General features: G+C 43.9%; 1 protein-coding gene across 1 annotated transcript in view; it reads left to right on the top strand.

The window, feature by feature from the left end:
* PARP14 (poly(ADP-ribose) polymerase family member 14) overlaps nucleotides 1–20725 on the top strand; it is a 43913-nt gene that overhangs the window by 10215 nt on the left and 12973 nt on the right. The window contains exons 9-26 of the mRNA XM_080399221.1: nucleotides 83–316; nucleotides 592–813; nucleotides 2023–2113; nucleotides 3044–3193; nucleotides 3711–3773; nucleotides 4776–4943; nucleotides 5778–6011; nucleotides 6111–6704; nucleotides 7837–7982; nucleotides 8515–8689; nucleotides 8888–9165; nucleotides 11785–12094; nucleotides 13112–13251; nucleotides 13343–13376; nucleotides 15313–15441; nucleotides 15571–15831; nucleotides 16456–16692; nucleotides 17750–20049. Of these exons, the coding sequence (XP_080255347.1) occupies nucleotides 83–316; nucleotides 592–813; nucleotides 2023–2113; nucleotides 3044–3193; nucleotides 3711–3773; nucleotides 4776–4943; nucleotides 5778–6011; nucleotides 6111–6704; nucleotides 7837–7982; nucleotides 8515–8689; nucleotides 8888–9165; nucleotides 11785–12094; nucleotides 13112–13251; nucleotides 13343–13376; nucleotides 15313–15441; nucleotides 15571–15831; nucleotides 16456–16692; nucleotides 17750–20049 (5766 nt within the window). The remainder of the gene's footprint in view (nucleotides 1–82; nucleotides 317–591; nucleotides 814–2022; nucleotides 2114–3043; nucleotides 3194–3710; nucleotides 3774–4775; nucleotides 4944–5777; nucleotides 6012–6110; nucleotides 6705–7836; nucleotides 7983–8514; nucleotides 8690–8887; nucleotides 9166–11784; nucleotides 12095–13111; nucleotides 13252–13342; nucleotides 13377–15312; nucleotides 15442–15570; nucleotides 15832–16455; nucleotides 16693–17749; nucleotides 20050–20725) is intronic.

The raw sequence follows: 20725 nt of genomic DNA, 5'->3' as shown, positions 1-20725 counted from the left end.
GCAGGCAGGCTGTATCTGATTAACCAGTGCAAAATTTAAATTTGATACTTAAAGCTAGAGTTCTTGCTTGCGTGTGTTTCAGACAGACATTGTTGTCATCAGTGTTGCCAGAGATCTCCAGCTTGATAAAGGGCCGCTTGCTAAAGCTTTGCTAAGCAAGGCAGGACCGATGCTTCAGATGGGCTTGGAAGAGGAAGGCCTAGCAAAAACACCTGAGGAAGGCTCTGTGTTGAAAACAGAAGGTTATGATCTGAGTTGCAGTGTTGTGCTTCATGCTGTCATACCTGCATGGTCCCAGAGACGCACATCTTCAAAGGTACAAGGGTTTTTATTTTCCTAATTTGATTGAGCTTTATAGTGGGCTTAATGCCACTTTCCCCTTGCAATGGGGGACAGTGTCATAAGAGATGAGAGTTTGGCCTGTTCCTTTTTAACTGTGTGGCTGAGCCTTTCTTGACTAATGCATTCCTTGTGATATATGCGATTATTGTATCTTAATACCAAGAGATAGCTAAAAAGGAAAGTGCTATGTTGCACATGCTGGAAATAAAATTACTTTCAGTAACTGAAAAAAATAATTGTGCTTTACAGGTCTTGGGCGACATCATCATAAAATGCCTGGAGATTGCTGAGGAACTATCTTTGAAGTCAATTACTTTCCCAGCAATTGGGACAGGGAATTTAGGATTCCCAAGGTCTGTTGTTGCTAAATTACTGTTTGACAAAGTGTTTGAATTCAGTAGTAAAAATGGAGTAAATTCTCTCGAGGAAGTTCACTTTCTGTTGCATCCAAAAGACACAGCTAATATTCAGGTGAGTTACCGTGTTTTTTTCTGTCTCTATTATATGCTGGTTTATTTGGGTCTATGTCATGGTACTTGGCTATCTGGTGATCTCCAAGGAATCCATGGAGTGCCTGTTCCTATACTAAAGAAGTAGTTTGCTGGTAGTCTCCCTTGTCTGTACTGAAAGTTCTCTTTTTGGTTCTACCCCTTGTGGTCTCCAGCCTGTCCTGGAAAGCCCTGCTCCCTTCCTGTCCTTTTCTGTTCCCTGGCAATAATACAGATGAAATTGCAATTACTCTTTCTCTTATGAACTCACCTAATTCTCCAGTTATATAGGTCTTGCCTACAGATAAATTCGCTGTAACTCCTGCATAGATGCCTTCACTCTTGGAAAAAGGAGTGCTTTCAATAGAGTGCTAGTGTCTGTTTAGGAAGAATAATTATGCTAGGATTGCTGTGCTGGTAGACTTCTCCAGTAGAAGCATATCAGTATTCTGCATCCTCCTTTCTTCAGTGTCACGATAGCACAGATTTTTCTGTATCCATGTTCAAGTTACTTCACACATGAATCTTTCAAAAGAGAGCAGTCACACTGTGAATTAATGTCCAAATAAGTGTTTCTGCGTCTGTTGACTTCTGTTTTGTGCAACAGCTAATACGGTTTGAAAAGCCAAACTTGGAAGTTACGGTGCCAAGGTCTGAGCTATTGTGCATCGATAAAGGTGGCATCAGCTGGAAGACTTGGGTTCGAGAGTAAACTAGCCCCTCAATGTAAAGATGCCTCTGTTACTGTATCCCTCTGCAATTATAACTAGGGCTTTGACTTAATTCTGGCTGTTGCTCATTCTGAATAACCTTGCTCTCTGAGAACAAGTATGCCCAGGCTTGCCATCAGCACTATGCAGAGGATATGAAGTAATTTGCATTGAGCTCTTTCTGATTTTTTTTCTTTTTTAAATTGTCAGACCTTTATTTCTACTGTGTAATCCAGGGGTCCTCAAACTTTTTAACCAGGGGGCCGGCGCGCAGATGAAGTGGCAGGCAGTCATCTGCGGCTGCTTGGTTTCCCCCCCCAACTCCCGGCGGCGGCTGGGGGGGCAGCAGGGGGGGGTCTGTAAATACTGGGGTTCAGATTGAGGACCCTGGGGGGCCGTATCCAGCCCATGGGCCATAGTTTGAGGACCCCTGGTGTAATCTAAAGACTTCTACAGGGGTTGACTGTAACTTTCTTCTCTAGGAATTTGCAGCTGAACTTGAGAACAGGTGTGGAAATACTGTAGATGTTGAAGTGCAGAAGACTTCTCCAAATAAAGCTAGCCAAGGCACAGGTGAACTTTTTTTCATAGCAGTTGTGTGCCTAGTGGATTTTTGTATTCTTTTAAATATTCCATGGATTGCATTCATGATACAAGTTTAGATATTTGTTCGGTGAGCATGTCATTCCCAAGGTCCGTGTAGCAGTCAGTGGCTGCTGTAGAGGCAGTATATAGTATTTTCTGGCTGAGTGTCTGTCATGTCTGAAGCAGTGTTGGAAATGCTAAGCAAAAAATATATCTGTGATTCGTTATCGGGATGGTGCCCCTACAAATCAGAACAGCAGAAGCTACCATGTGCCAAGAGCACAAGTAAGGCTTTTTCTTTTATTGCTGCAGTACTTGATTAGGTCGCGAACAGGTCAATGTCTCCCTGTTTCCTGGGAAGGCAGGTGGGTTCCTGGTTATATGTCTTAAAGTGACCTCTTTGGAATACTCTTAAGTCTTGTACATGTTGGGATGAGTAACAAAAACCAAAGTGAAACATCTTTGCTGTTATCATAAGTGATGTGTAGAATACTTAATCAAGTTTTTACAAATAATGCATAGGTAAAAAGTTCCTGTCACGCAGTAGAGAACCTGCCTAAAAATGCTGTAAGACAGAGGAGCAAGGCAATGAGACTTGGAAAGTTTACTGCTCTCTTACCTTGGAGTTTCAAAAAGGCTTATACAGTAAAAGGTCACATAGTAGTGTCTGTATACCAGGTGTGCAGCAAATAAAGATTTTTCTGCAAACTCAGCATGAATAGCAACGATGGGAACAGGTGAAGCTTGATAAGAGACTCCTGTGAGAAGGAATGATTTTCAGTTAACGTGGCAGGCAGCCCTCTTCGCAGGCTGAGTCTGGAGTCAAACTGTGGTCTCTGTAAGCTTTGTACCCATGAGCAAGGTCCTCATCTCTTACCTCATTGTCTCCTGCTCAGGGTCTGTATTTCTTTCCTGCAGCTTTCTTTGGTACCTCTTCAACCCCAGCACAGAATGTATATGAAATGACGATCGGCTCCATCGTGTTCCGGGTGGCAGAAGGTGATATTACCAAGGAAGAGGGAGATGTCATTGTAAACATAACAAACCAAACGTTCAGCCTCAAAACAGGTATTTTAGTCAGTATTACGTGTGAAAACAGTATGCGTGGTTGGAAGGGCTGGATAAAGAGAGCAGGAAGTATTTTTTTCAATGTTTCAAACCCTTTTGTTTCATGGTCTAGTCTCAGTTTTGCTTCTTAGGGTACAAAGGTTCAATTAGGAAGTGTCTGAAACTTTCCTTTTCTTGTTAATCTATGTTCCAGGGTGGCCTGTTTTAAGACTCTTACAGAAAGGGAAAAATAATCTTTTTCATAGAATCTTTTAATAGAACACTTCTTGGACTAAAGGAGAAGACAAACCTCAATGAGGTTTTGACCTTGGTGAAGCTTCTTAGGTACATTAGACATCACTGTGAATTGAAAAGCATAAGCCTAAAATTCAGGCAACAGAGCTTTGCAATGATAACCTTTACTGTTATCAGGACAGAGATATTTTAGATATTATGTGGTACACAATTCTGCCGCGGATGGGACTTTAATGGCACTAATAGTAGTAACGATGGATTGGTCTGCCTCTTCTCATTTAAGGTGTCTCTAAAGCCATTCTGAATGGTGCTGGAAAAGCAGTTGAAGATGAATGTGCTCAACTAGGTATGGTACAACATTTCTGACCTCCTTTCTGAAGGTGTTCGTGCATGGCAGAGAATCTGTTGGAATACTCTCAGTGCCTACTGTACATCCATCTGTATTATGCACTGTTATGTCAGCTAGTTTTTAATCAGTTAATGTGGAAAGGAGAAGAAAAATCTTCAAGAACAGAGCTTCTAAGCATATATAAAGAACTAAATCTATTTGATATTGGATCCTCTTATTCCAATAAAGCTTTGCATGCTAAAACCTAATTGAGTCTACATCAAACACAGCCATGAGCAAGGGTTAATGTTGGCAGAAATCTTGATAGAGAAGCCATACCTCACTGGAAGCAACTGTCTACTACCTGCAACTCATTTTGTCATTCCAGAGTGAGAAAATGTTTGCTGTTGGCTTAACTAAGAACCCACTACCGCATCCTCTGTGTGACCGAGAGGGAAAACTAGTGAAGTTGGGTTCCTGCCTTAGAAGAGGCATTTAATTGTAGACCAAATTCAGCTAGTGAACAGAAAATATAATAGACAGGGAGTAAGGGTAGACACACGTGCAGTTTAAAACCCCACAAAATAAGGGAAGTAGGAAAGATGTTGGTGTAGAGCTCAGCTTGTAAGACCACCCAAAGGAAAATAATTATGTGGAGGAGATAAGTTAAACTTCTGTTGCACAGACCAAGAGAGTAATTCAGGCTGGGTGGCACGCTTGTGTGTTTATGAAGACAGAGTGTAGTACTAGTCTGCATTAAGTTCTCCAAGTCCGCAGAGCAAACTTGACAAATAAAAGCACACACAAAATTTGACAAATGAAGCAACTATTTGACAGATATAAAACAAATCTTCATGCCTTGAAAGTGAAAACAGAGAAGGGGGCTGGTACAATTTGTAGGACACTTGAAGCCTATCCTGGGGCATATTTGTCATCATTTATTATCTCTTAATGAGGATTAGTACATATCTGTATTGTGGATAATTGTTGATTGATTACATTCTCCTACTTATGTTTCAGCCTCACAATCTAACAAGAGCTGTATCACCACCCAAGCAGGAAGTCTGCCATGCAAAAAAATAATCCATGTGGTTGCCCAAGATGATATCAAGGCGCTAGTCTCCAAAGTGCTTCAGGAGTGTGAATTACAGCAGTATACCTCTGTCACCTTCCCAGCAATTGGAACAGGTCTGTGTCTCCCTTTCAAAAGGGGCTCAGGTCATGTGATTCTGCTGATCTCAGGGCACAAGTGATGAGTTTAATTTATCTGGAGGGGTTATTTGATGAAAATATATTCAGAAACCACAGACTTGAAAACTGTTATTAGAAGCTTATGAAGACCTAGAAAGCTTTGCTCCTTGCAGTCAGCTTGTATGTAGAGTACAAGTGTTCTAGAGCTGACGCTTCCTTGATAACAGGGAATCAAAGGTATGTCTATACTTGCTGAAGGACTGTAAATATTTGTCACAGCAGCCTGGTATGTGCAGGCAGCTCATTGGAGAATGTCCAAGGAGCTACCTGTCCATTGCTGAAATCAGTAGATGATGCCGCTCCGGCTAGCAGCCACACAAGTAGGGTTGATACGAATGGAATGTGAACTTGCCAAAAATGCCAGATTGTCCCATTTTCTTCTATTGTTATTTTCAGTTAGTTCAGTAGAAATCTCTAGTCAGAGAATCCAGAACTGATCTCCATGCATGCAGGGACCTCTTGCATGAATAAAACTAGACTCGCTTTTTGAGTGAAGAGTTGGCCACTGGCATATTAGGTAACCAAGTCGTATCACCTACGCCATAACCTGATCAGTTGCCATGTCAAAAAAAAAAAAAAAAAATTTCCCATTTTTCCCTTGCTGGAAAGGTGGTCTCAAACATCCTTTTCCTGATAAATAGAAACCTTTCCTAATTGCTAGCCTGAAGTTGTTTCTGACCTATTTATGATCCAGCTGATTGTGCGTATGTTCATAACTGTTCTATTGAAGACATTTTAACCATTTCTAACAGTCATTAATGCTTTTTAAAGACAAAACGGTTATATACCTTGTTTCAGGTGAGGCAGGCCGTGATCCAGCTGTAGTAGCTGACAACATGATAGACGCAGTAACTGATTTTGCAAGAAATAACTCTGCTCCTTCTGTGAAAACCATTAAAGTTGTCATCTTTCAGCCACATCTGCTGAATGTGTTCCATAGAAGCATGCAGAAAAGACTAAGTCCTGCTAAAACAGGAGCCAAATCATTGCTAACCAAGTTAAAGTGTAAGTAGATGTTACTTAAATATGGGTTCTAGATCAATGTGTTTAGCACCAGCTGATAATTGTTAATATTAATTACAACATTTGTGTGTTTCAATGTAGCATTCTGGAGCTCTGACAAATGTTCTCCAAAGGAAGAAACCAAAGCAGTTTTGGAAAAGAAGGTTGACCTGGCTGTTGTGCAGATCTGCGGTGAAAACAAAAAGAAAGTGGAAGAAGCTGAAAAGTGGTTGAGGAGTGCGATTTTAAAGGAGCAATTTCAAACAGAAATTGTAAATGAGTCTATCGTTCATTTTCGTGAAGCAGAGAGTGAGAAACTGCGTACCCTACAAAAGAAACTAAAAATTGCTCTTCGTTTGGATGGTACCTCTATTCAAATTTCAGGTCTTGAGAAAGATGTATGGATTGCTTATTCAGCTATCCAAGAAATGATCCATGGCGTAAAAGCTGCTAAACAGGAAGAGCTCAGGGCAGAACTTTTACAAAACTTAATTGAGTGGAAATATTTTGAAAAGGATTCCTATGTGCCCTTCAATAGTCTCACAAATATGCACTTGGAAAATGCTTTCATAGGAAAGCAGAAAGATGTTCCAGTTGTTATTGATGAGAAAAAATACACAGTGAATGTAGAAGCTAGATATGCTGTGGATGACCAAGGGAAGCGTATACCCGTTATACGTGTTGATAAATCTGAAGGTAAGTAAAAGCATCTTGACAGACTGGCATTCCCCATGTTAAAATCAGGTTGCATCCAGCCTCGTAAGAGTAAGAAATCGTAAGAATATGCAAAACATTGTAAGGAGCTTTGTGTAGGTCCATTTCTGGAGAATGTAGAAAGGAACTGAATTGGGAAATGAAAATAAAAGAATCCTGCAGTTGTTCAAATATTTTTGAGATGTAGGTAATGCATTCTGAGGTTCTTAACAGGCTTACCAGCAACAATTAGATGTTAGTAGCAGTTGTTGTTCTAGATCTCAGCTCATTTCTGTTCTTGAGATGTACCCTCTTCCAATTACTTCTGGCCCTTTGCAACGTGAGTAGCTGCTTTTTTCTTACTCATCTGTACAGGACTTTTCCCAGTGTATTATTTTAATTTGTTCTGCTATGACTCAGTTTTACAGGGCCACATTTCATATCTTAATGGGAACAACTTTTTTGTCCACTTAATGCTTGAAAGAGGGTGGGTTTAAGTAACTGTGCAGCTACCAGTGCCTCAGTAATGACTCCTGCACATATTTTTAGGTTTTTATTTTTTGTTCTTTTACCAGAAAATGTCACTTCTAATGGAGGGAGGCTGTAGTGCTGGATGTCTATAGCATACACATCAGCCAGTGTTACTATTCAACAATACAGCTAGATACTAGGGCTCACGTGAAAAGAGAGAAAGGAAGAAAGGGAAGACTCCTGCTTTTCAGATAGATAGTATATTCCTGAACTTTTTTATTTAAAACCTTCCTTGTTCAGATGCTTTGCTCCTAGTCTCCTAGATGATGAGAATTAACTACTCAGTAAATGTGCATTTGCTCCTTGTCCTTGAAAACTTGATTTGCAGGGGAGGCTACTGGTAAAAGATGTTGCAAAGGATCCCTGTTCAGCTGTGAAGAGCAGATTTGTCTAGGATCTACCAACTCAGGCACACCAATAGCCAGTGCAGAGGCAAACGAGAAACTGCAATGCCCTAATCCTCTAGTAAAAGACCTGTGGAACACACAAAAACCAGTAGGCACTAGTGATAAGCTGGATGTATGTGCTTTTGGAAGGGTTTGTAGCAGGGCATGCTTTCATTTTAAGCAGAGGATTTGGGTAAATACGATTGTTTCTTGTGCAGATCAAGAGTCAACAGTGCTCCCTGCAACGTGGGATGATATGCAAAACCAGCGACTCAAAATAGTGGAATTAAAACCAGAGACAAGAGAATACAGAGATGTGCAGGAAAAGTTTCTGAGCACCTGTCAGTCATTAAAAATTGAAAAGGTAAAAGGATATCATCACTTCTAAGCATAAATTATTTGACCGCAAGTGAGTGAAGAGTACCAGTAACAATGGAAAAATAAATTCCACTGGGATTTCTGAACCCGGACAAGTCTGTTGCTGTCACTAACTTGAATCGGCATCAGTGTAATGTTGAAGTTAAGGTATTTGGAACAACTCTTAAGCGTCCGCTTCTTCAGCACCAAGGGAGAGTGTTCTTTCTTAAATCTTTTTGCTATAGTAGAGCACAGCATTTGGTCACTTAAGCCGCATGCTTGCAGGTAGGTGTGTCATCTATGCCCCAGCAACCTGTAAAATTCTCCTATATTGTTTCTTACGGAGTGTTTCTGTCAGGCAGGTTCTTCTGTTGGTCTGTTATGCCAGAGTCTGGAGTGATTTGGCTAACATTTCATAATCTAGTATACATGTATTGGAGCTAGGAGGAGAATCTCGGAAGCAGATTGAATTGTTGATAGAAAGTAGGCTGCTGTCATGAAAAATATTTGCCTTTCTGTCTTATTTTCAAACTTGGCAGATTGAAAGGGTGCAGAATCCATTTTTTTGGAAGACCTACCAAATAAAGAAGCGTGAAATGGATAACAAAAATGGCAACAAAAATAATGAGAGGCTTCTATTTCATGGGACAAGTAAGGAGTCATTGACCTTAATTAACAACTATGGATTTAACCGGAGCTATGCTGGAATGCACGGTAATGTGAATTTCAAAACAATTTGAATGACTAGCCATGTCATCTATATAGTCCTGCCTTGTATGCAGAATTATTTGGCTGTATCTCCCTGTTGCAAATAAAAAGCTAAATTGTCAAGAGATTTACAGGCTCTGAAGGTGGCAGATAAGTGATTGCTGCTAATGTAATGCTCACAAATGTTTGGTTTTCTGATTACAGCTGCAAACTTTGGGAATGGAACATACTTTGCTGTTAACGCCAACTATTCTGCCAGCGACACCTATTCTAAACCAGATGCGAATGGGAAGAAGTACATGTACTTAGCTCGAGTCCTTGTTGGAGAATATTCTCAGGGGACAAAAGGATCAATTACTCCAGCAGCAAAAAACAGTAGTAGCTCTATAGATCTGTTTGATAGTTCAACTGATAATATGAAGCATCCCTCCATGTTTATCATATTTAATGACATTCAAGCTTACCCAGAATACCTTATCACTTTCACTAGATAAACATTTTGATTGCAGCCAAGATTGATATGTCTTTCAATCTTTGTGTGGGACAGAAAAACTTAAAACAAAATGCACAGTGTAAACAACAAATAGTTGTAATATTTCTTGGAGCTTGTTTACATTTAAGCAACTTCTGGCAAATTTTGATAGCACTGAAATAGGCTGCTTGTTTACACTCAGAGTAGCTGAGCATTTTTAACACTTGAGCTCAATATTGTACTGAAAACTGCTCTTACATTAAGTATATCAAGCCTTTATACTGCGTCAGCCTTTCTGTGCAGCCTTACGGCCATCCTTGTTGTGGGAGACAGTAGGGAGTGCTGGTGGGTGATTGAAAGGGATCTTCTTTCAGCCACTGATCGCTCGATGTTGCATTTCTGATGGTTTCTTACACGCTGTAAATGACAGTCTGCATCGTGAATTACAATACAGTGGTTTTCAATAAATGAAGCGATCATAGTTAATGGTTTGTGTTGTCTAAACCTCTCCAAACATTTAGCATTGGTTTTCAACCGGTGAACTTCAATGAACTTGACATCTCAAATATGGATTTGCTTGGGTTTAATTACGGTAATCCTCCCTAGGAGGTTAATCAAAGGTTCTACAGAAGGTTATAGAAGTTGCCTTATCTATAGCCTCAGACAGGAAAGTAAATTTTGGGAAGGTGTTTCTGTTGTCATACGCCAGCTCCAGCAACCTTCCTGTGATCTGAAGGGGAAATGAACAGAGCAAAGAAAAGCGCAGAGTGGTTGTTACAGCTTACATGAATAGGTTATCTCAAAGGGGTGATCATTAACAAGCTGAAGTTCAGAGTTCCCAGGTGGGAGTGGGGAAGCAAAGCAACATCATCTGTGTTGACAGAATTAAAAAAAAAAACCAAACCACCCCTCTCAGCCTTAGATACTCTAAGATCTTCCAGTGAAAAAGCAGTCATGCAGCACCTCTAAATTCTAAAAACCCTTGGCTCCTCTGAATGCAACGGCTTTGACTGGCCTGGTTGGATGATTAAGAGAAAAGTATCCAGTATTTGCTTTACTTTGTTAGGTTGCTTTTACTTTAATGTTTCACCATGAGTTGATGTGTCCATGTTATCAGTAATCATCGCAGGGCAAACATTGCTGAGGGGCGTGTTTTCTAGGAAATGTGGTGTGAAACAAAGCGAATGTGCACACCCCATCCCATGGCTCCCGCTGCCATAGCCCTGGAATGCTCACTTTGGGCATTGCTGCTTTCGATTACGTCAGTTTTCTAACTGCTGCAAAGTGCTGACTGTTGAGTTTCTAGTGCCTGAGCTCAAGATACAGGCGTGGGAGCCTGAAGTGTTGTTTTCCTTTTGAAATGAATAAACATAATCCCCATACCAAATGTGCATGGTGAGCAGCCCATCAGTGTGGTGGGAGGCGTGGGGTGCTGCACTGCAGCAGGCAGGCTGCCTGTACCTGCCCTGGCTGCCTGTAGCTGCCTGGGCTGCTTGTACCTGCCCAGGCTGCCTGTACCTGCCTGGGCTGCTTGTACCTGCCTGAGACACCTGTACCCGCCCAGGCTGCCTGTGCCTGCCTGGACCCACTTGTACCTGCCCGAGCCACCTGCACCTGCCCAGGCTGCCTGTACCCACTTGTACCTGCCCAAGCCACCTGTACCTGGCCGGGCTGCCTGTGCCCACCTGTACCTGGCCGGGCTGCCTGTGCCCACCTGTACCTGGCCGGGCTGCCTGTGCCCACCTGCACCTGGCCAGGCTGCCTGTGCCTGGCCAGGCTGCCTGTGCCCACCTGTACCTGCCCAGGCTGCCCGAGCCACCTGTACCTGCCCAGGCTGCCTGTGCCTACCTGTACCTGGCCAGGCTGCCTGTGCCCGCCTGCACCTGCCCAGGCTGCCTGTGCCTGCCTGTGCCCGCCTGCACCTGCCCAGGCTGCCTTTGCCCACCTGCACCTGCCCAGGCTGCCTGTACCCACTTGTACCTGCCCGAGCCACCTGTACCTGCCCAGGCTGCCCGTGCCTACCTGTACGTGCCGAGGCTGCCTGTACCTGCCTGCACCTGCCCAGGCTGCCTGTACCCGCCTGCACCTGCCCAGGCTGCCTGTACCTGCCTGTACCCGCCTGTACCTGCCCAGGCTGCCTGTGCCCGCCTGCACCTGCCCAGGCTGCCTGTACCTGCCTGTACGTGCCCAGGCTGCCTGTACCCGTCCATAGCGCCTGTGTCCGCCCGTACGGGCCGGTGCCCCCTGCCCCTCGCACGGCGCCGCCGCGGGGCTCAGCCTGGCCGGCAGGGAGGCGGGCACCGAGGTGTTTCTTCTTCACCGGCGCTGGCGTGACAGGCGCCTGGGGCGTCAAGCGGCGAGCGGGAACCCGCAGCGCCGGGCCCCGGGCAGGCGAGGAGCAAAGGGCGCTGCCGCTCCAGACCAGCTTGTGGCGACCGAAAGGTGCTGGGGCAGGAGGAAGCGCCCGAGCGGCCGCGCTCCCGGGGGCAGGGGGCGTTTTGTAACGTGACGGGGGCGCCGGGGCAGCGCCGGGCGCCTGAGGAGACGCTGGCGGGAGGGCGGGGGCCGGGCGGGCCCGGGGAGCCGCCCCGGGGCAGGGGCCCGATCCCGGCGCAGCGCCCGCCCCTAGCTATGCTCCGCTGCTTGCCAGGAAGGGCCGTCCCGTCCCGTCCCGTCCCGCCCCGCCGCGCCGCGCCGGGAAACGAAAGCGAAAGGCGGCGGGGACAGGAGCCGGGCGGCCATGGCGGGGCAGCGGCCGGGCGCCTTCCCGCTGCTGGTGCGCGGCGACTGGGGCGCCGCCGGGCCGCCGCCCGCCCTGAGGAAGAAGCTGCTCTGCTACTTCCAGAGCCAGAAGCGCTCGGGCGGCGGCGAGTGCGAGCTGCGGGCCGGCCCCGGGCCCGGCCCCGGGCACCTCCTCGTCTGCTTCGCCCACCCCGAGGGTGAGCGGCCGGGGCGCGGTGAGGGGGGCGGGGGGCTGCCCCGGGCGGCGGGGCCGGCGCCGGTTCGCGGCTGGGCTCCCCGCCGAGGGGGGCGTCTGGGGGACTGTAACTCGCACCTCCTAACTTTCCGCAAGTAAAAAATGTATACTGACTTAATTATTGCCTAGGATGTAGTGTGTACTGGCTAGGGTGTAATACACAAATCCGTAGTATATAACACGTCATATACGTAATGTGCAGTATACAGTGAATAACATTTATTTGCTTAGCTATATATGCTTAAATTCGGTGCTTAGTGCTAACCTGTAGGTTGCATTTTGAATAACTCTAGGCTATAAGTTAATAAGTCTGTCCTGCCAGGTATCATATATTAGTTTCGATGCACAGTAGTAGTCTCTACACTTGCAATAATGAAGCTTACGTTAATATGACTTAATATATATCGTGACTACAGATGCATATTGAGAATATGATATGTGATATGCATGTATTTAAATAAACTTGCAGCAAGGTGGAAAGCATTTTGTTGCAGCTCTGTTAAATGTGTACATATACATGCTTGTACGCATATGTGCATTAACACACACATGTATACACCTTTTTTTTTTTTTTTCCTGCCTTCATGCTTCCCGGTTGCTGACTCTCCCAGCTGGCGAGTTCGGGGCATACGGCCCCAAGCTGTTTTGACACAGGCTGGAAGACGGTGTGCAGGGTGTGGGGCTGGTACTGGGACCCTTGTGCTGCAGCCCCTGTCGGGCACCAGCCAGGAAACGTGTGGTAGAGCTTCACGTCACATCTCTGCTGTTTTTTTGCAGAAATAATATCCTCTGCTGTCCTTCCTTTTCTTTGCAGGAAGAAAGTCTTGTGTGCGCTGTGTCAGCATTATGAGTTTAAAACTCTTTCATTTTGTGGGACAGAATATGCGTCCTAATGTAATGGTGGAGAAGTGCTACATAATTTAAAGTTGTATTTCTGTTCAGACTCTCACTGTTGGTTTTTTTAAATTATTTTATGTAGTGAAGCAAAGAGTTCTTGAAAGACAGTCTCATGAGCTGTGTGTGGGAGAAAAAAGGAAATTGAAGTTGATTGTCACGGAGCCTGAAACGGCACTAGCTCCTGAAGGGGAGGCAGTAGAAGACAATGTAGTTCCCACAAAGGTGAATAGAAATTGTAATCCTAACCAGAGCTTTGAAGTAGCAGTGAGAGTGTCAAACCAGTCACTGATATTTTGCTTTCATTTTGTTTTAGGCTCTGAATGCTACGAGCAGCTCTCAAACAAAAGGTAAAATGTTACCCATCACTCTCAGTGCTGATTATTCATAAACCAAAAATGTTAGTGCTTTTCTCCACACAATAACTCCAGGTCTGTGGGGAGTTGCGTGGAAAGCTTCTGAGTTTGGCAGCCTGATTTGGTTTGGTCACCAAGGGTGGAGTTCACCTTGCCAGACTTAGACCATGCACCTGGATTTAGCTTCTAAAATAGCCTTTTTAATCAGAGAATCATCTCCAGAGAGGGATTTAGTTCCCTTATCCTGCATAACTGCTCTGAAATCTGCATAGAAACACCTAGATTGAAGGTCTGAAGCCCAGGCCTGGCGTCTTTGTGCTCCCTACAGTTAGGAGAGACTGTAAAGGCAAGTGGTACATCTCCCCGGTACCTCAGTGACTTCGGTTGGCAGAATATTGCTGAAAGAGAATCTAAGCTTTATGATTCAGAAAGCAATCTCGACAAAAACTGCACACCCAAATATACCTGCATCTGGGAAGAGTAAATACTCAGCCCCAAGACAGACCAGTTAATCAGGAGGTCCTTCAGTAATTACCCCCCTAATTTTACTTTTCTGTATGAAGCCTTGTTTGAAGCCATTTTGGATGGGTTTCCTCCTTTCAAATCAGGTACTTAAAGTTGTCATCTGCTGTTTTCTTAGTTATACTAGAGAGGACCCTGAAAATCTCCAGATGCTGCTTGTAATTGGTTTGTTGGGTCAGCCTAGCTTTTGGTTTTGGTTTTTTTTTTATACTTTCTTCATTGGACATAGTGGAGCAGATGATTTCTGTTGGCAATCTAGAAATTAATAACTAGCATCTGTAGAGCTATTGCTTCTGTGATTATTATTATTATTTTCCTCTTGGGACGATGCTGGTAGGCCTTCGAAGGCAGCTATCTTCTGTAAATGTTATGGCTTTGGTATTGGTTATGGTACCTTGGGAGAGCTTGTAAACCTGGCGAGTGGGCAGAGGCAGCCTGTTTGTGCTGCCACCCGCTCAAGCCTTCCCACCGCGTGTCTCTGTCCTTGGGGCTGCGCCCCAGAGCTGGCGGGTTGGGCACTACCCTGGGATTTAGGGATTTTTGGGTGTTCTTGAGCAAAATCAAGCAGAGACCTTGCCCCTGCTACCCCCATCCCCAGTCAGGTGTACAGCGGCTCCACAGAGCTCCTCTCCCCTCAGTCGCATGTGTCCTGTGCCACAGCCAGAGGTGGTAGCCTTGGAGGTTTGCACTGAAGGCAGTGAGCACCAGGGTTTAATTCGATGCTCGTTTCCCCACCATGGTGCAGGGATGTGCTGGTTTACCAAGTGGAGATGGACTCCTGCTCCTGCTTGTGTTTGTGGGGGCAAGGAGTGGAGAGCTGCCTTTGTTTGTGAGTATGGCCATCTTGAGCACCCTGGGGTGCCCTTCAGCCTGTGCTGGTCCCCCGCCATCCTGCAGTGCTCTGTAACTTGTTGGACAGTTGTGTTACCACATACCTGGGTGACACTTTTAGTTTACTCTGGCACGCAGAGGAGCACATCATTCCCGTTCAGAGGTTCTCTCCTGCCTCCACCCTCATCTGCCTGCAAAACTGGGGACATGCCTTCCACTGGCAGCTGCCAGACTTCTGGAGTACTCGGTGGGCACCCCTGTTATACCTTCTATCTGCAAAATTTTGTTGCATCCCTGCCAGACTTTTATGGACATGGGTCCTTCAGTGCTGTCATGCTGCACTGATGGTGGGGCATGGTGGTCATTGGGAGGCTTTGCATCAAGTTGTGCAGAGCTACTGGTGGTTTATGGTGCCTGTGGATGTCCCAAGCTGTGTTCAGGCTTGGTATGCCTGCACCCATGTTAAGAAACAGATGCAGAGGCTGCAGGGTCTCTCACAACCCTTACCAACACCTGAGCAGCCATGGCCAATTATCTCAATGGATTTTATTTTGTTTTATTTATGTCTCTGACCCAGACTTACACCAGAGATCTTGTACTTGTTTACTCATGGCTGGTTTTGTGCACCAAAGAAGCTGCCTGCAGCCCCGCAGAATATTGCATTTGGGCTGTTTTGGATCACCCTATGTCCCAGGGTACCCTGCAGGTAACCTTTGATTGGTTAGGTGATCTCTTTTCTTGGGAAAGGAAATGAGAGAAAGGGTAAGAAAAATCTGTTTATTCCAGGAAGTGTGTACCAGTGTGTCATATGGTTTTATTTCTCTTTTTGTTGAAGATGATGCAGAAGTCTTGCAGAAAGCAGAGAGTTTTGTTCAAAACAGTGAACTCCAGGAGGAAGCTGGCTCTGCAGAGAACATCACAGAAAAGTCTATGGAGACCTCACCTTCGGTGGTGCTTGAAAACATCGAAAGATGCAGTCCAAAATGCTTATGTATGCTGTTGGAGAACATCAGCGGCCTGGCAGTAGATGATGACTTCACTGTGGAAGTGATACCTGAAATAAATGTTGCTGTAGTTACCTTTATAAAAAGTATTGGTAAGACAGGAGGAACATAATCGTTTATTTCCATGTATGTGTATGTGTATGGGTAACAGCTTTCGGAGCTTGATTCCTCTCCCATTAGAGATTCAGACAGTTTTAAAGAAGTGCCTGGGCTGTAGTCTCTCAAGAAAAATCTAAGTCCTATAGATATATACAGCTCTGTGAAAATGCCTGTGATCTAAATATTGCACTGAAAAAAAGAAAATTGTGGCATCTTCATTAATTGAAATTGGATGAGAATGTTTCATTGTCTTTATCTTATTTTGGGTTGGAATGATTAATTAGAAGTGCACTGAGTGTGGAGATGAATTCTGTGAATTATTGAAGTGTATGAAGTCTCCATTTGGGAAGACAGCGAAACAGTGAGAAGTGCTTAGTTTTGTTATACAAGAGGTGGATGGAAAGGGAACACAGACATTGTGATAGTGAATAGCAGAGTAACACGGCTGTGTGCATTTTCCCTCATTTTATTACAATGGAGTTATTTGGAACCAAAGACAGTTTTGCTTCAAATGCAGGGAGAGGTAGACTCAGCTTTTTTCTCTGCCAGAAGTGATAGCCAAGGCTGATAATGACCCAGGAAAACACAGTAAGCTTATACTGCTCTTCTGTTTACAGATACTGAAGAATTTGTCATAAAATGTTCACAAAACAAGAGAGTTAAAGAATTCAAAATCACTGCCAGGCTTCTTGAATTGACCCAGAGCATCAAGGCTGAAAACATACCGGCCAGCGTTTCCACAGACTACCTCACCATTTACTTTGAGAGTGTGCGGAACGGAGGGGGGCCCGTGTCAGACATCCAGCTCTTCCCTGAGGAGAACTTGGCCATCATTACTTTCTGTGATCGCAAAGGTAACGCTGTCCTTCACCTGACCAAAGTGCTCCCAAGTGGAGGACCTGAAAGAAAATTGCCGCAGAATTGGGCATTGGGAGAAGCCTGGCTTGTTGTCACGAAAGCCAGTGTACGCTGTCCCATCCCTGGGAGGTGCTCTGGATTTAGACATACTGCTGTGTGTCTGGGGTTTCAGAAGCTCTCTGGGTTTTTATGTTACTGAAGGTTCATTTTAATACCAGCTTTGTGCATCAGTTGTTTCCAGTGATGTTTTTTCCCCATTTACAGAGCTTCTTAGCTGCAGTACAACATTAATTGTACTTACAGGTATAGGAAGTAGGATCTATCAGTGACTTCAGCTTTCACAGTTAGCTTTCAGAAACTGATTAAGGTCAAATATCTTCATTATTAGGTAAGAATAGAGCTAAATAACAATCTTGTTACTGTTCCTTGTGTTGAATCACTGTCCCGTTTTTGTGCCAGTGCAACCTCTGGTAAATATCTCTGTGTTAGGAGGCTTTTGGCTTAGTAAATTCTTTTACTTTTAATTAAAGGTATCTGTCAGATGATTGGTTTTCTTTTGACTCTCAGAATTTACTTAAGAATATTTTTTATATTGATTTAATATGTAAATTGGATCATTGTAATGTGGTTTTAAGACCCTGCCAACATCATAATTCCTTTCCTTTGTCTATTCCCACTGAAATGGAAAAAAAAAAAAGGTAGTAAAAAGCACTGGCACAAAGAATTTTATTTTAATTTGAGAGTAAGGAGCATTTCATATTAATACATTGATATGGCCCTGCTCTGTGGTGGAGTTTCCTTCGGAAATGAGAGCAAGGTGTAGCTGTACAGGTAAATACAGGCACAAGCATATTTACTGAACTAGTTGGAGCCACGCCTCTTGCCTTGTCCCCTGCAGAGTGGTTTGGAAATCAGAAAGACACTAAAATAACTCTTTCAAATGAAAAAAAATATTATTATCGTATTCAATGTAATAGTTATAAGAACAGAGTCATTTGCTTGATTTGAAGTTAATGATGTCTATGTGTTTGTATGTATGTGTGCTAATTTTAGATCTAAACAGAGTCTTGGAAAAGCAGCATTTACTGCAAGAGACACCGATTTCTGTGCATCCATATTATCACTCCCTGGGAACAGCGCTCTATGGAAAAGAAAGACCAACGATCAAGATGCCAGACCCCATTGGGGTGCCAGTAGATCCATATGTATGGCAGTTTCTAGAAAGGCAGGCTCAACTGATCCAAGACATAAACCAGGAAATGGCACTTTGCCATTGTGAGCTAAAATGGCCCCAAGCAGACTGTGCGCACCCAGAAATTATGTTGTGCCCGTCGTCGTCTCTTTCCACGCAGAAAAGGCCAATGATGAAGCTGATCAAGACATGGAAGCAAGATGCTTCTGCTGAGTTCTCACGTATCATGGCACACTATGTAGCTATAAAATGTAACGTCAATTCGGTGGATTGGGAAGACCTGAAAAACAGATTGGTGAAAGATGTTGCTTTGATCATAACTGATATTTCTGAGGAGATGGTGGTGATTGCAGGCAACAGAGCAGCCGTGGACAGTGCAGAGAGAGAAGTGAGGGAATGCATGGAAAAAGCCATGAAGCAAAGTGAAAGGGAAAAACAAAGCATAGAAATTTCTGTGTCGGTGATCCCAGGGAAGTATGCTGTTCTGTGCAGTGCTGGGCTAGAAGAGAATATTCACAGGGAATATCCATGCTTAAAGATCTTTTATGATGACACAAAAAAAACTGTTCAGTTGTGTGGGTTACCTGCGGAAGTATATAAAATCAAAGCTGACTTACTTGAAAATGTATTGAATATGCCATGTACCATAGTTAACATTGATCCCCATGTTTTCTGCTATCTACAGCATGTAGATAATAAAACAATGTCAGAGACGTTATTCACTAGGGAAAAAATTAATAGTTTTTATGAACTTGAGGATGATACTGTGTTGCTGTTTGGAGATACTTCCAAAGATCTTTCAGAAGCAGAAAAGCAAATAAAGACAGCCTTATGTTCTAAGTGCATCAGTGTGGAGGATGGTAAGGTCATTAAAACGGAGCAGTGGAGGAGTTGTCTTGCCTCCTTGCATAAGAAGTACAATTCTTCCCAGGTAACTGTAGTCATTGATGAATCTGTTGAAACCAAAAATATAGTGATTATTGCTGGCTTTTCTAATGCCGTAACAGAATTTTATCAGGAACTTAATGATTTTATAGATAGAAACACACACGTGGAAAAAGTAATCCCGGCTAAGTTGGTGGTACTAGTGGAGTTTGTAGAAAAGGAAAAATCCAGTGTTTGTCTTGAATTGAGGAAGAAGGGTGTGACAGTATGTTTTGACACCAAGACACCATGTATTTCCCTGAGCGGACCAAGAGCAGAAGTGCCAAAAGCAGTCACCATGTTTGAAGCAATTCTCTCAGCCCTTTACTCAAAAATTGTGCCAATTGATAAACCAGGAGCCAGAGAGTTCTTCACTGAGAGGAAAGAGTCCTATGTTTTTGAAGCAAAGCAGAGATTTGGCTGTTTGATTAGGCTAGAAGAACGACAACAACAACAACAGAAAGGTGAAAAAGTTGCTTATAAAGAGAAAAGAAAGCTCTACTACAAGAAAGTGCTGCCAGGTGGAATTGTAATAGCTGTTTATAAAGCTGACTTGTGCACTTATCCTGTTGATGTTGTGGTAAATGCATCTAATGAGGACTTAAAACACATCGGTGGCCTTGCTGCGGCACTGTTAAAAGCGGCTGGTCCAGAACTGCAACAGGAGTGTGACGAGCTGGTGAAGAAGAACGGGAGTTTGCAGCCTGGGTGTGCGGTTATCACGGGCCCTGGGAAACTCCCCTGCAAGAACATCATTCATGCTGTTGGTCCCAGGTGGAGGAAGGATGAAGCAGAGAAGTGCGTGTTCTTGTTAAGAAAGACAGTGAAGAAAAGTCTGCAACTAGCTGAAACATACAATCATCGCTCCATAGCTCTCCCTGCTATAAGTGGAGGGATTTTTGGCTTCCCACGTGAACTGTGTACGTATTCGATTGTATCCTCCATCAAGGAGGCCTTGGAAGAATCCATGGGGGACAGCAGCTTGAAGGAGGTTCATCTTGTGGATGGTGTGGAAGAAACAGTTAGGGTTCTGAGTGAGACAGTAAAAAAAGTGTTTTCAGCTGAATCAACCTCCCCGATACTGCTGACGCAGCACTTGGAAACCGGTGAGCTTAGAGAAAGCCAGAAGGAGGAGAGAAAAGAGGATCTGCAGGTGGATAGAGGTGATCTGCAGATGGTTACAACAAAAGAAGGACTTTGCATCCGAGTAGAGCAGAAAAGCATTCAGGAAGCCATGGTAGGTCTTTGTGTTAAAAAGTTTGCTTTGTCCCTAAAGGAGAAATATTAAAATACTTTCTAGAAGTAACTATGTAATATGTAGCTAAGTTGGATATTACAGGAAATCGGCACCTGTCTGGGCTGTCATGTGTGTCATGTGCTGTGAGTCATGCTAACAGGAGGATGTAGCTTTTTTTTTTTTTAAGTTCCTTTGGATGGGTTAAAGACACAGTCTGTGAAGAAGTTACTGGGCTCTAGAAAAGTGACCCCATAGAAGGGTACATGCTCAAAGTCTAGACCTGATTTTACTTACTTTTTTCCCTGTCTTCTTTTTTCATTCTTTTTGCTAACAGAGTTTAACTTACCTAGACCATCATGGCTCAATTTACACCTCTGACGTAGCTTCTTTCCCTTATGGGTTTTTTCTTCTTTTCAGTGATGCAAAGTGCATCTTGATAACCAGCACCTGATTTTTATACTTTGTCATGTTGTTTCAATATTATTAGCTTCTGTTGTCATTTTGATGCCTGTAAAAGCCTGTTCCAATAAAAGAGCAATACTAGATGTAAAAAACCCCTCAATATGAGCCACATTTAAAAAACTTTGTAATTAAAACGTCTCCAGTGGAACAAAGAAAAGACTTCAGGGCTTTGGCTGTTTTACTTCATGAGAGCACAACCACCTCCTTTCATCTC

This window comes from Falco punctatus, assembly GCF_963210335.1.
Source record: "Falco punctatus genome assembly, chromosome: 8".
NCBI lineage: Eukaryota > Metazoa > Chordata > Aves > Falconiformes > Falconidae > Falco > Falco punctatus.
This window is presented reverse-complemented; position numbering and strand designations above follow the sequence as displayed.